At 43.4% G+C, this 15,136-nt stretch overlaps 1 protein-coding gene across 1 annotated transcript; it reads left to right on the plus strand.

Moving 5' to 3' along the window:
- Positions 1-593: 593 nt before the first annotated feature.
- IK (IK cytokine) lies at positions 594-12,542 on the plus strand. The gene is made up of 20 exons (XM_082234455.1): positions 594-726; positions 1,630-1,696; positions 2,803-2,895; positions 3,635-3,694; positions 4,304-4,471; positions 4,554-4,668; positions 5,622-5,692; positions 5,942-5,988; positions 6,102-6,265; positions 6,374-6,482; positions 6,938-6,977; positions 7,345-7,564; positions 8,036-8,054; positions 8,169-8,246; positions 8,940-9,021; positions 9,495-9,552; positions 10,014-10,102; positions 10,324-10,432; positions 11,302-11,336; positions 12,232-12,542. Exons 1-20 carry the CDS (start codon positions 711-713, stop codon positions 12,257-12,259), a joined length of 1,668 nt encoding a protein of 555 aa, XP_082090581.1. The 5' UTR covers positions 594-710; the 3' UTR covers positions 12,260-12,542.
- Positions 12,543-15,136: the final 2,594 nt, after the last annotated feature.

Below are 15,136 nucleotides of genomic sequence, written 5' to 3' on the forward strand. Positions count from 1 at the left end.
CGGGTGGCGCTGTGGGCTAAAGCCTCAGCGCCCGATCGAAAGGTCGGCGGTTCGAATCCCCGCGGCGGGGTGCGCTCCCGCTGTTCGGTCCCAGCGCCTGCCCACCTAGCAGTTCGAAAGCACCCCCGGGTGCAAGTAGATAAATAGGTACCGCTTACCAGCGGGAAGGTAAACGGCGTTCCGTGTGCGGCTCTGGCTTGCCAGAGCAGCGATGTCACGCTGGCCACGTGACCCGGAAGTGTCCCCGGACAGCGCTGGCCCCCGGCCAATAAATGTGAGATGGGCGCACAAACCCCACAGTCTGTCAAGACTGGCCCGTTCGGGCAGGGGTACCTTTACCTTTACCTATCTTCTTGGTAAACATGCTACATTCCCGGGTGGATAACCAGCGTCAATTTTCACGCCCCAACCTCCTGCCAGGGGAGTAATAATAGTAATAGTAATAATAATAATAATAATAATAATAATAATAATACGTGGCTTCCCAAGTAAACCCGGAATTTTGCTATTGAGACAAATGACAGACAGGTTTATCATATTATTTCTCTCTCTATTCTCGATCTCCGCGCAGGGCATTGTGGGTCACAGGCTGTGCCCCTCCCCCCGCCTCCTTCCGCCGCGCGGTGCCTTGTGGGAAAAGCGAAGGGGTTTCGCTGCGTTGTTGTCGTGTTTCTTTTTACCTCAGGCCGAGACCCGCGGCGAGAGCGAAGATGCCGGAGCGGGAGAGTGAGTGTCTCCGGAGGGGGCGGGGGGGGAATATAGTTGCCCGCTGAGGCACCGGCCGCGTCTGAGAGAGTTTTCGTCTTCTTCTCGGCCGCCGCCTCGCCCCCTCACGCGCCCCCGGAATAGGGGCGAGTTGCCGGCGCCCCGTCAGGCCCGCTGCCGTGGATCCGGCGCTTCGGAACTCCCTGCCGCTTGAGACCAGGCCGGCGCCTTGGCCGTGTCCCCCTTTGGGGCGCCTGCCGAAAACAGCCGCGCTCACCCTTCCCACGTTTCGATGTGGGGCTGTGAATCTTTCTCGATTTTATCGCCTCACCTTTGTGTAAACCGCTCTGAGGGTTTTGTGTTGTTTTACATTTTCTTGAAATGCCGGCAGATAGATAAATGAACTTAGTTGCGCCTGTGGCCCATTGCCTGGGGCTTAATCTGCGGGGTGGCTGGGAAGGAAGCGGGCGATCCTAACTTGGGGAGGCAGTGGCAATCCAGAGCAGCTGTGGGGGAAACGCTGCAGCCCTCCAGGCACTGATGTACTACAACTCCTATTTTTCTCTTGCCGTTAGTCATATTTGCTGGGGCTGATGGAAATTGTAGTTCAACAACACTGTGTGTGTGTGTAGGTTCTTCACTCCTGCTGTTAGAGCCTCCTGCTCTTTGCTAACTTTGTCTCCAGTTGCTTCCTTGCAGCAGAGATAGCAGCTGGTCACACAACTCATTGCAGAGCTGCAAATGTGCAGTCTCTGTGACACACTGAAGTTACATCTTCATTGTTTGTTTGTTTCTTTTTCTCTGGCTGGTTTCATTTCTGAATGAAAACCCTGCAATAATCTGTGCAAATGGTGTGTTTACATGTTTGGCAGCGCAGCATGCATGTCACATTGGCTTGGAATCACTTCTTTTTCTTCTTTCTAGGTGAGCCGTTCTCTAATCCTCTGGCCCCAGATGGCCATGAGGTGGATGATTCTCATTCCTTTCACCAGTGAGTAGAACCTTTTCGTTATGTTTTGTGTTGGTTCAAGCGTCCTGTTTTTACCATTGCTGCTGTCCAAGCGTCACTAAACTACTCACTGTGGTGATTGTATTACTGGCTTCCAGCAAGGGTGATTCAAGGATTGCCCATCCTTCTCTTTTCTACCTTAGAGCTGGGGAGGGGTGGGAATATCCTACCAGTTGTGCTTTGATAGTGAAGCTGGGATCAGGGGATTGTCTCGAGCTGGGATCAGGGGATTGTCCATAGCGTCATACAGAGATGCGGTATGTCGTTTGGGATAAGGGGTCTTGGCTACCATGAGCCCGGCTATCAAGACTACTGAAAAGTTCTGGATTCATGCCACTACTATTGTAAAGGATCAAAAGAACTGGATAAGTGGAATTCTAGCCATTGCAGATGAGGGAATCATGTGTAGTTCATTACAGTTACCAAATCACGGTGGAACAATAGTGTGTCCTGCAGTGGCCCTAATGCATTTTGTTATGTATCCTCCCTCCCACCCACCACTGTCCCACCATCCATCAGCTAATTTTCCTTCTTCAACCAGTGGAGGAGGACAGGATAGCCAGGGGTCTGCAAACTTTTTCAGCAGGGGGCTGGTCCACTGTCCCTCAGACCTTGTGGGGGGACCGGACTATATTTTGAAAAAAAGATATGAACAAATTCCTGTGCCCCACAAATAACCCAGAGAGGCATTTTACATAAAAGCACACATTCTGCTCGTGTAAAAACACCAGGCAGGCCCCACAAATAACCAGAGATACATTTTAAATAAAAGGACACATTCTACTCATGTAGAAACACGCTGATTCCCAGTCTGTCCGCAGGCTGGATTGAGAAGGCGATTGGGCCGGATCTGGCCCCCAGGCCTTAGTTTGCCTACCCATGGGTTAGCCAATGGATGCCTGTTTTTTTGTTTTTGTTTTGCTTGCAGAGGTTTTTCAGTCCATACAAGCATGTTGGCTATTTGGTATCATAAAATGGAATTTGGAAAGTTTTTGTCCTTCAGTAAATCTTGTACCATGGTGTCTTGAAGGCAGGATAAAGTATTGTGGGGGTTTTTTGGCAGTAAATCACAATTGTTTTTATTCTAGATCTAAACTGACCAATGAAGACTTCCGAAAACTTCTTATGACCCCACGAGCAGCTCCAACATCTGCACCACCTTCCAAATCTCGCCATCATGAGTAAGCATGCAATTTCTGTGCTACTTAACAAAACTTTGTTGAGGTCTTTCTCCCTGTCCCCCGCCCACCCCTGGTCAGCTGGTACATACTTATTCAGTACTTAGTTTTGGCATAAGCTTTTGTATTCTGTATAATTTGGGCACAAAATAGAAAGAAACTAAATTGAGAATTAGGTATCTAATGAGGCTAATACATTGGTCTTAAAACAATAGTGATCATGCTTGGCAATAATATAACACTTCAGAGCAGCAGTATTGTTTTTAGTGCCCTCTGGATCTTGCTGGATTATAACTCTCATCACCCTAATCATTGGCCATGCTGGTTAGACCTGATGGGAGTTGGCTACCAAGAGGGCATCAAGTTGGCCACTCCTGCTTTTGAGTGTTCAAAGCATTTCACATACAATTATATCAGTCCTTACAGCAATGAGAGATAAGATAGTATTATCCTAAATTGTTAATGAGATGGGCAGAGACTGAGAGAACGCTACCATATATGACTGGGGCAAAATTTATTTTGGGGATTTTGCAGCTCCTATGCTTTGCCAGTATGCTACCTAGCTATCGAAATCTATATGCAGATCTTAAAGTATCCTCAAAACTTTCATGGTCACCTTTGGCTTCCTTTGAATGAGCTAGTTGTTTTATTAAATGGCATGAAATGACCTATCCCAAGCATCTTCCTAGCACACTGTCTCAAAGTTGGGCATTCTGTGAGCACATTTTCTTGTCCTGTTTAGGATGCCAAGAGAGTACAATGAAGATGAAGATCCAGCTGCTCGGAGGAGAAAAAAGAAAAGGTAAATTGAGAGATTTTGATCCAAAGCTTTCCTAAGGCCCTGATGTTTCCTTAATGTGGAGGGAAAATCCTAAATAAAAACCCTGCCAGAAAAAGTCAGGCTCTTGGCTGTCTCCTCGCTAAGAGAGGGATACCCAGTGATTAGTTGACCTTAAAAGAAATATTGTGCCTTATTATCCCCATTGAATTACCTTCTGTATAGTTGTGGTAATGGACATCTTCAGAAATACCTGGAAACTTAGTTTTCAGTGCTTCTTCCATCTTGACTTTTACCCTTGTTGTAGTGCTGAGATTACACTTGTGACTTCAGTCAGTGGTTCACTTGGAGCTTGGTGGGGTATTGCTTATCCTCTTGATCTTATTAGATCTTTCTGTGGCCTTTGAAATCATTGAGCATGAAGTATTGGTGACATGTCTACAAAGCCTGTAGCCATGTGCCATCACTTCAGGGAGGCAGGATCCAGAAAAAAGGCATTTAACTGGAGATGCCAGAGACAAGCCTTCACGATTCTAGCTATTATCTCTGAAGCTGTTAAGAGAACTGGGAATTCTCTTATAATACCATGGTCTGAATATTTCAGTGATAATCGGTTTGTTTTTCTCACGCCAGCTACTATGCAAAGCTACGCCAACAAGAGATTGAGCGAGAGAGGGAGCTGGCTGAGAAATACAGGGACCGTGCAAAGGAGAGAAGAGATGGTGTCAACAAGGATTACGAGGAAACGGAGCTGATCAGCACAACTGCTAACTACAGGGCAGTGGGACCCACTGCAGAAGCGTGAGTGCAGTCACTGTTTTTGCCTTTCTGCTTTGCAATACAATGTGGCTCTGATGTCATGGAGTGCTTTTTATTGCATTAGGGACAAATCAGCTGCAGAAAAGAGGCGGCAGTTGATTCAGGAGTCCAAATTCTTGGGTGGTGACATGGAGCACACTCACTTGGTGAAGGGTCTGGATTTTGCTTTGCTACAGAAGGTAAGCCAGATGATACAATCAATAGTAAATCAGCAATTCTCATGTTTGAGAACCTCTTCCCCATGTGTTCAGTGAGATCTCCAATAATGTATGTTGTTGATAGCTAAATTGCTATTCCCTTTGCCACCATTCCATATTTGATATGTAGTATCTGTTCCTTTAAGAATTTTTTACTTCTGTTTGATCAAGAACACTATGATAATCTATGTAGTATTAAACTTGTCTGGAATTTTGGAATAACTCTGGATTATGCTCTTTGCTTTAAGAGCTAATTAATTTTCTGCAATGCTTTTTCTGAAGAACGTCTTTCATAAATCTTCAGTGTCTTTTATTGGCTGCTAGAGATTTGGTTTTTAAGAGATTGTTTTTGGTTGTTAAGTTATGCAGTTGCCCTATAACTGCATAAGATAAACTACTTCATATATGTGGTCACCTGGTACTTCCTCTGTCTGAATGGCCACTGACTGTATTTTTCAGATGCAAATAAAGCAACAGGTGGGGGAAATTTGACTTTATTCAGCCTCCACCTTGTTCTGGTAATTTATCTCTTCCTGAAGAGATTAAGGCTATTATAAATAAATAAACAGTACTGTTGATTTGTTTTTCAGTTACAATATTGTTTATAAATTATTTATAGTTTAGAGTAGTATTTTTTAAGTCTTCATTGAGTTTTCCAACATACATTGTATACAGAGCACACATGGTTTGATAAAAATCACACCCACCCAAAATTAGTAACAAAACCAGGAGTAACATAACACTGACAGTCTCATACAAATAATTTCAGGTTCATATACTCTGTATAGATCACCAATTGATACTGCCACACAGGTAACTCCAGAGCAACATACATTCCTTTGCCAGTGTGTAAGAAAAAGGGCATCCAAACCTTATCCAATTTGTTGGGTTTTGGGACTCTGCTAGCATTTTGAAGAAAATTTCTCTCTGGTCAGGTGCGTGCTGAGATTTCCAGCAAAGAAAAGGAAGAAGAGGAACTGATGGAGAAGCCCCAAAAAGAAACCAAGTAAGTGGTAACAAGACAAACTCTGGCTTGTGACTTTCTAGCTCAGGTATAGGCAAACTCTGGCCCTCCAGATGTTTGGGACTACAGTTCCCTTCATCCCTGACCACTTGTCCTGTTAGCTAGGGATGAAGGGAATTGTAGTCCCAAACATCTGGAGGGCCGGAGTTTGCCTATGCCTGTTCTAGCTTAACAGAGAATGTAGTCTAGAGAAGAGGCGTATTATATCTATTCATTTTGTTTCTCTTTTAGAAAAGATGAAGATCCAGAAAACAAAATTGAATTCAAGACTCGTTTGGGTAGGCATGTTCATATATGTTCTATGAACCTTGGTTGCAATGTTGTGACTATCATGGTACCATGAGCAAGTAGCTGAAATATTCTTGTGTCACCAAATCCCCATCCTTCCTAGGTCGAAACATCTACCGAATGCTGTTCAAGAGCAAGGCATATGAGCGAAACGAGCTCTTCCTGCCAGGGAGGATGGCGTATGTGGTGGATCTTGATGATGAATATGCAGACACAGATATCCCTACCACCTTGATCCGAAGCAAGGCAGATTGCCCTACCATGGAGGTATAAATTATGAATGCTTTCTCTGAATGAGCAGGTGCTTTTCTTGTTGTGTATATGATGAGGCACACATTATCTATTGGGGTCTGATACCTTTGACTTCCCTTCTAGGCCCAAACAACACTGACTACAAATGACATCGTTATCAGTAAACTGACCCAGATTCTTTCCTACTTGAGGCAAGGCACTCGTAACAAAAAGTTGAAGAAGAAAGACAAAGGTGGGCCTTGTATTTTGGGATCTGACGGGATGTACAGATCTGACAGGATCTTTTCCCATAAGCACAAGGGGCGTTGAAGGGAAAAGTGTCATTAAAATTTGTACAAATTAAAAAAATGGCAGGGAGACACCAGAGTTTTGCTTATCAGAATTCTGATGCTACTGTTGTTGTTTTTTCCCCTGCAGGGGTGAGTTCCTAGTTGAGGAAACCACTTAAAATGGGGAGAAATTAGGGTGAACTGTACTTAATCTGCATCTTCTTGCCTCTTCGAGAGGTGAAGAGGCACAAGCTGAGTGACCTCAACTGTCAAGCATGTAGTTTCACATGCCGCAATGCACAGATGCCACATATATCTTGCAGTATAGTGTTTTCATTATCCCCTCCTAAGACAACAAAGCTGAAACAGATAACATGAATACCGAAGTAGGTTTATTCTGATTTCTCTCTGTTTGTAGGAAAACTAGATGAAAAGAAACCTCCAGAAGCAGATATGAGGTAAATAAGCTACCTTCTTTGCTGGGTGGATTATGCTCCAGGGTTTTAGCAAGACTCCTTTTAATTGCATTTGGCACCCTTGATGAGAAGCTCTTACTTGGTTGAAATGAGAGGTCTTGAAAGCTCCTCCAGCAGACCTTGGGAGGGAATAAGTAAGTGGGCTAATTTTGGCTTATCACTCTCCCAGAGCGAAGGAAACAGTAGTATTTTAGCAAGTAGATGCCACCTTGGGATTCCTCAGATTGGTAGCAGGATTGATTGATGGAGTAAATTGTTCAAGGAGCCTGTAAGAAATGTTCTACTGTTTTTGAGGCTAGTGTATATTTATGTTTCATGCCTTTTTAATTTGTATCTTTTTGGCAAAAAGTATTTTTGAGGACATTGGTGATTATGTGCCATCTGCGGCAAAAGTGCCACGAGAGAAGGAGCGAGAGAGGTACAGGGAACGGGACCGAGAGCGCGAAAGAGAGAGAGAGAGAGACAGGGAACATGAGAGAGATCGTGAGCGCGACCGAGAGAGAGAGCGTGAACGTGAGGAGGAGAAGAAGAGGCACAGCTACTTTGAGAAACCCAAAGCTGATGATGAGGTGAGCAGACAGTACTTTGGCCATGAAAACTTTCTATACTGCCCTTCCTCCAAGGGTCACAGGGCTGGTTACAGCATAAAAACACAAAAATACATAACATAGTAACAAACAAAAAACAACCACCCACATTTAAAAGGCCGTAGATGGTTTAATCAGCTGGAAGAAGAGGAATGTTTCTGCCTGGCACCCAACCACTACTGGGATAAAATGGGTATAAAATCCACCTAGAGGTAGGGATAATTTGATACTGGTGATTTGTTTTAAATAAGTTGAGACTATGTGTTAAATGGTACAGATTTTCCAGTCTGGGCTCAGGATGAATATTTTGGCAAGGGAGAAGGCAGTATACTGTGTATGGAGAAGAATTTGCACTTAACAGCACCACTTCACCCTGCTCCCAACAAAAGACTGATGTTCATCTTGCTTTTTAGTTGCCATGTTAGAGTAATGTGCTCTTTCTTTCCTCCTTAGCCTATTGATATCGACAAAGGTATGCTTCTTTAATTGGTTTTTCACAATTTTATACATTTCATACATTAAAATAAAAGGTTCTTTTGAACCAAAGGTATGCTTCTTCTTAACCTTCTTATGAAACTGTTTCCAGGACCTGGTTCAGCCAAAGAGTTGATTAAATCAATCAATGAGAAGTTTGCTGGTGCAGGTGGCTGGGACGGGCCAGAATCATATCCTTTTTATATGCATATACAAATGTGTGCTGGCACTGGGTGCAAATAGCTACAGTTGGCTGTTTGATTTATCTTGATTAGCCTCTTTTATAGAAAACTGTCTCTCGCTCTAGGCTCAGACCTTCATTTGAAGGTGATATTTTCCTTTTGTGTAGTTGGGAAAGCTCCAGAAGACACTGGTCCTTTAAGCAGAAGCATTTAGTTTTAAGTATTCAGTTGTCGTTCATAGGAGATCCTTTCCGTGTATGTTTCAAGTGACCAAGAAGCTGCTGGCTACTGGCTTCTGAGAGAAGATGGGATGGGAAGATTTCCTTGCCTTGAACTAATACGGTAGAGTGTTTTAATTACCACTGTGAGACAAACAAGTGTAGGGAAAATGTATTTCCAAATACCTGTAACTTGCCTCATGTGCTGCTGGTGTCCATAAAGAAGTAGCTGCTATAGATGGAGAATTGGAGCAATAAGTGGGGAGGGTCCATCTCTTACCATCAAATTTGGGGGCCCTTAACTCCTTGGCTTGCTAAGGAGAAATGAGGGACTTGGTTGACTCTTAAGGACTGCTTTTCTATTCTCCTGTCATCTCATATCGTTCTAAACTCCCCAATTACTTTGGCTGACAACACTTTCCTATGTCAGATGTTTTCTGACCCTAGATATGCCTGTATTATATTTTCCCTTAACTTTGGGCACATTAAAAAAGCCTGAAGACAAAAAGCAATTGGGCGACTTCTTTGGGATGTCAAACAGCTATGCTGAATGCTATCCTGCAACGTAAGTATTCCTCGAAATGGGATGTGGGCTCTGGGGAACCACATGAAGCCAAGCAAGATATTTCTTGCTTTACCCTAATATTTAGTGGACAATATTAAGGGCAGCTGTTTGCAGTATTTGTAATTAAGTACTCCTCTTCACTGGCAAGCTAATTATATTTATCTGGAGCAGGGGTCAGCAACCTGTGGCTCCGGAGCCGCATGTGGCTCTTTTACACCTTTGCCGCGGCTCCGGGGCGGATACTAGCGAGGGGAGGAGGCGCATTGTTTGCCCCGACACTCCCCACTGTTTTAAATGTCGCAATGGTTTTGCGGCTCCCAGTTCTTTTTTCTTTGGTCCAAGTGGCTCTTTTTGTCTTAAAGGTTGCAGACCCCTGATCTGGAGTCTTTGCAAATTGGTGAAACTTGGAATTATCCAGATTTGGGGCTGCAAGTATAAATAAGAGCTTCCAATTGTATCCCTTTTCTTTTTAGCATGGATGACATGGCTGTGGATAGTGATGAAGAAGTAGACTACAGCAAAATGGATCAGGTAAACTGTCAATTGGTTAGCTTCAAGATAAGCATTTCTACTTCGGGGTGGGGCTGATATTTGGGGGGAATATTATTAGTTGTGATACCTCCTAAAGTGTAGATTGCCTAAGATTTCACATGACTCTCATTTCCCATTGGACGGTGTGGTGGCAGCTCCTCACACTCTGGCCTGGCTTGTGGCAGAATGAAGTGTGTAGATTTGATTCTACTGCTTCAGGCTGCGTGTGTGGGACTAATCCTGCCCCCACCCCAGGTGCTCCTCAGTATAACAACCAACCTCCTTCCAAGTAGAAAACTCTTATAGCAAGGGTCAAAGTGGTCTTAAACGTTCCTCCTTGGCATAATAATTGTGGGGAGTCCAGTGGAATTTTTGGTTGCTGTTTCTTAGAGAGGCCTGCAGAAATATGGTTCTCCTACACGGATACATTAAGTTTATATTTTTTTTCCTCTCTCCTCAAGGGAAATAAAAAGGGACCCCTTGGTCGCTGGGACTTTGACACACAAGAAGAATATAGCGAGTACATGAATAACAAAGAGGCTCTGCCCAAGTAAGTTTGCCACTTGTCCTGAGGGTAAGAATGGGAGAAGCAGAAGCAGTGGGTTATGGTGGGTCCAACATTTTAGCCTTTTGGGAGAACCCTACAAGTCAGCTGCTTCCTGTAACATTGGTGGGAATGTATATTTAGACCATGGGAAGGCTTTTTTGAACCTAGCCTTCCTGCTGAAGGAATTTTACCTCCATTTTAGAGTTTTTGCTGTTTTATCCTAGAGCGGCTTTCCAGTATGGAATTAAGATGTCTGAAGGCCGTAAGACACGTCGTTTCAAGGAGACCAATGACAAAGCAGAGTTGGATCGGCAGTGGAAAAAGATCAGTGCGGTGAGCATTTTGAGCAGAATGACTCTTTAGTTATATTCCCTTTTCCCATCTTAATGTGCAGTTTTTTCAGAACTTTATTCAGAGTACCACTGACACTTTCCTGAGTTTATTTTAAGATTAAGAGGAGAATGGATCTTTGGCCAGCTTACTCAGTCACATGCATATATTTTCTCTGTTTTTGTGTATTGGTCTTCAGTATTCCCAAGTTGTTCTATGGTCCTGTTTATTCTATCGCTGAGAAGCCCAGCAAGGAAAACAATGCCTCCTCCTATAGAACTTGTAGACTGTTCCTGTGCTTTCCCTTGTGTAACAGATCAAATGCTAATCTAGCCTGCTAGAAATCAGTTGTTTTCTGTTACGTGTTGTTGCATGCTCCTTTGCTAAACCTTAGTACAGTGGTACCTCGCAAGACGAATGCCTCGCAAGACAAAAAACTCGCTAGACGAAAGGTTTTTCCGTTTGCGATTTGCCTCGCAAGACGAATTTCCCTATGGGCTTGCTTCGCAAGATGAAAACGTCTTGCGACTTTGTTAAACCGTTAAAACCGTGCTTCGCAAGACGAAAAATTCGCTAGACGGCAAAACTTGCAGAACGAATTAATTTCGTCTTGCGAGGCACCACTGTACCTTCCTAACATAGGAAGCTTTAAAAGTTGTGGGTTGTATGTAATGAAGTGGTTTGGTTTGTGCAGTGGAACTGTCCTCTGCCAGTGCTGCCCCCAAACCTACTGAACAGATCTGAGAGGCATGTGGGGGGGGGAGTTTTGTTGTGCAAGTGGAAGTCCTTGCGCAAACTTAATTATGTCCTTGGATACAACCCTGCATACATAATACAGTAATTGTAATGCATTGATTTTAACTTCTCTGCAGATCATTGAGAAAAGGAAGAAGTTGGAGGCTGATGGGTTAGTAGAAATGCTTTTACTTGAGAATCTGTTGCTGTATGAGTGCTACTCCTAGAGTCCACTCCCTGCTGTGCACTTGCCCTTATGGGTCTTCAAAGGAGTGCTGTGACTTAGTTTTGGTGGTCTTGTGATCCAGGGGGTGAGGGATGAACTGAGGAATATTCGCCTTGAAGGTTTTTGCTCTGACCCATGCATTTTTTTCCACATTCCTAAAAAGTGAGGCCAAATTACACCTTTCACAAGTCCAATTGTCCAGACCCCCAACTATGATTCATTAACTATGTGGTGCACATAAAACTGAAATAGGGCCTCACCTTTATTCTGTCATCTCTGTACTCTGTAGAGTTTTGCCCATGCAATTTATCTGCTATTTCATCCACCCCTTTACGGTTTTATTGCTGGCAATATGTGGGTGCCGATAGATCACAATCCCACTGAAATTACCTGCCCATTCAGTCTTCACCATGTCAGCCTTGTACAAAGGCTGAAGCTCTTCTCTGGTCCTTTAGTTCTGATGCTCTGCTTGTAACTGCATTCTAGCAGAAGCCTTGTCTCTGCAGTACTTGTTAGCTGTGAAGGAAAAGGCACTTGCCAGAAGGATTCTTTTGTATGTTTTAGTAACTTTGCATGCTACCATCTTTGAGGTTATGCAAGGCCATATTTTGTTTTCATGGCTTGAAAAGGTGATATGTATTACTGCGCACAGTGCAGATTCTTCGCATTAGTGAGCATGTCTGCTTCTGTGATCGAGTGCAACTCTGAAGATTTGAGTACAAGCCTGAAAGAGTTGAATTAGTGCTGAAGTCCCACTGATTGTAAATTTTACTTCCTGCAAGCTGTATTCTGTATTGGACTCTTCTGTATTATGTGTCTCATAAAATGTCTGTATTTTCAGGGTTGAGGTGAAGAGACCAAAATATTGAAGTTACCGTGAACGCCCGGCCCCTTCAGCTGTATTGGAGATGGGGCTTTGATGGAAGTGTTTAGATCTTCTTCTTGCTCTGGAGCAAAGCTCTCAGAATCATGTCTTGGGCATATAAGCACAAAGGGCAACTGCTGAGTCTGCTGAGGAACCTTCTTGCCACATCTCCTTGTCCTGTATTGGCAGCACTGGTGCCTGTTCGCTGGGAGCCTGTACTTTAGGTTTTTGTGGCTTGTAATCCTTTTAGGTGCAATAAAATCTCTTATTGATGTCTGTATTGCAAACCTTTTGATCTTTTTCTTTTCTTGTAAACAGTAATGCAAAGACCAATTTTCCTTGAATAGTATGATGGAGTGGGGGGGTGTATTTGCTTTTGGAAAGTAATGATTTCTTCATTCTATTAAAAGCATTACGGCAAGCCTTTCTTGAGTTGATCGTTAGAATATGATGTCAATCAATAATGTTCTGCAGTGTCTTTACGTTTTTCTCATCACTCCCAGCTCATTAATGTCTCTAGGGGAGAGTTTATAAGAATACTAACAGATTGCAGAGAAGAAAAGGAAACATTTGGATACAGTTTAATTAAAAATAATAATTTCCCAAAAATAACATGGCAGGAAGGTAAACAGCAGTTTAACAGCAATTTTATATACTAACTAGCATGTCTTGATCAGATACAACAGGGATTGTGTGTACCTCTGTTACAGTCATACCTCATGTTACGTTTTTTCAGGTTGCGTCCCACGGCAACCCAGAAGTACCAGAAAGGGTTACTTCCGGGTTTCGCCGCTCGCACAGACGTGCAAAATGACGGCATGCGCAGAAGCGGCGAATCGCAACCCACGTGTGCACAGACGCGCCACTGGGTTGCGTTCTATTCATGTTGCGAACGGGCCTCCGGAACGGATCCCGTTTGCAACCAGAGGTACCACTGTACTTATATAAATGTTACACAAATCAGCTCTATTTGAATAATATTTACATAACTTAAAGCCATCTACCAGGCATTGGTGTGGAAAACTGCAGAATAAATCTGGTCTTTTAACCACACAGTTGAGATACTCATCTGGCTTTTATTATAAGTAACCCTGTTAGGGTTAGAAACTCAAACTGGCAAGTACTCAATCAGGCCAGTTCCCTCCTCCTCTTGACTTTTCCTTTAACACCCTTGACATTCCATACTTATTGGATGTTCTCAGCATCTTCAACGAACAGTTGGGCTTTTGGGCTGGCATACATGACAGATAATACAGGTGCTTGGGTACCTGTCCCACTCTTGGCAATCGGTGGGCAAAGTGGTGGCGGGAGATGAGCCATAGTTTCACTTGGTCAACAAAATCTCTTAAAAAATCTAGTTACAGGTAGGTAGCCGTGTTGGTCTGCCGTAGTCGAAACAAAATAAAAAAATTCCTTCCGGTAGCACCTTAGAGACCAACTAAGTTTGTTAAATCTGTTCATTTGGTCATGAAAAAGGAAGGCTGAAGCACACTGGCTGCTTCCTCATTCTTGGGCTTTTGTAGAAAGGCAAACACTAGAAGTTTAGATATGGAAGTGTATAAATTAAAAGTACATTCATTTCAATGAAGTTGAGGCAAAAAGATCAATTTCTGTGGGATTTGGAGCACCACTGATTCAGAGCTGTGGTGTGAGAAAACACATCCTTGAAGGACACAAGAGGCTGCTTACAGGGATAAAGTATCCCCCTTTATCAAATCCCTACACAAACTTCATTTTCATTTTCTCTCTTCTAGCGCAAAGGTGAAGCAAATTTAGACTTGCCTTGTCCCACTGGTAGTGTGATTAAAAAGTTCATTTGGAACTGCATGAAAGTCAATTGAGCACATAAATTCCAGGTAGGGGGTACTTTGTGACCAACAGCTGACAATATGAAAGCTAAGAGGGTGTGGAAAATTGGGTGAAGGATCTAATGTACATGCAGCCAAATGAGATCTATCATGAAGTGTCATGAAACGCTGGGTGGGAAGTCAAATAGATTTATTGTACAGGAAGTCGAACAGAATCCGTTCCGGAAGTCTGACTTCCAAAACATTCGGAAACCAAAGCACGGCTTCTGATTGGCTGCAGGAAGCTTCTGCAGCCAACTGGAAACTCTGGAAGCCCTGCCAGACATTTGGGTTCCAAAAAAACGTTCGGAAACCAGAACAATCACTTCTGGGTTGAAGTGTTTAGGAGCCAAAACCAAGGCGTTTGGGACCCAAGGTACGACTGTATATAGTATGGAAAAGAAGATGTAACTGAAAACTGAAAAAAACATGAAAGTTTTTTTTTTTTAATCAACTGAGCACAAGGCTTCTGTGCACTGTACAACTTTGGTGCTGGATATCGCTGGGTGGGTGAGCTTTGGAGGGAGCTATTTAACGTTACGTTTGTTTGCATAATATGGCATCACTTGCACTTTCCCCTTCATCAACAATATGATTTGGTGGTATACTGAACCAGCACTCAAGTGACTGGCAGCAGCGTTGCAACAGCATTTTAAAGCAGTTTTTAAGCACGGTCCAAACTACATACCTTTTTAAAAAAAAATTTACAAAAGGGTTTTTTCGGGTGGGGTGCAGGAGATGCCTGCATAGTTAATCAGAACAGCAGTGGGGCTTCAGAAGGGAGTGATTAGCTCAATGCTGGCAGCAACAAAAAGCCTATAGCTGCCCCTGCCACCGTTTCAACTGGAAGACTGGATAATGATGGTTTTCTTCACTATGGTATTGCTATACGGGTGTAATTCTGGATTGCATTACAGTGTTGCTGTAAACCTCTCTGCTTCAGTTCTACCTCAAACGCATTACGTAGCATGCTCAATCTCTGAGCTGCTCTGGTGCACAATGCTCTTTCTTTGTTTGTTTGTTTGTTGTGGGGG

The sequence above is a fragment of the Podarcis vaucheri genome (genome assembly GCF_965113315.1).
Source record: "Podarcis vaucheri genome assembly, chromosome: 8".
NCBI lineage: Eukaryota > Metazoa > Chordata > Lepidosauria > Squamata > Lacertidae > Podarcis > Podarcis vaucheri.

Bases quoted from the DNA above. Each gene is read 5' to 3' on its own strand.
- IK (XM_082234455.1), top strand. The intron at 5,693-5,941 runs GTAAGTGGTAAC...TTTCTCTTTTAG, and splicing joins AAGCCCCAAAAAGAAACCAA to AAAAGATGAAGATCCAGAAA. The intron at 6,978-7,344 runs GTAAATAAGCTA...TTTGGCAAAAAG, and splicing joins CCTCCAGAAGCAGATATGAG to TATTTTTGAGGACATTGGTG.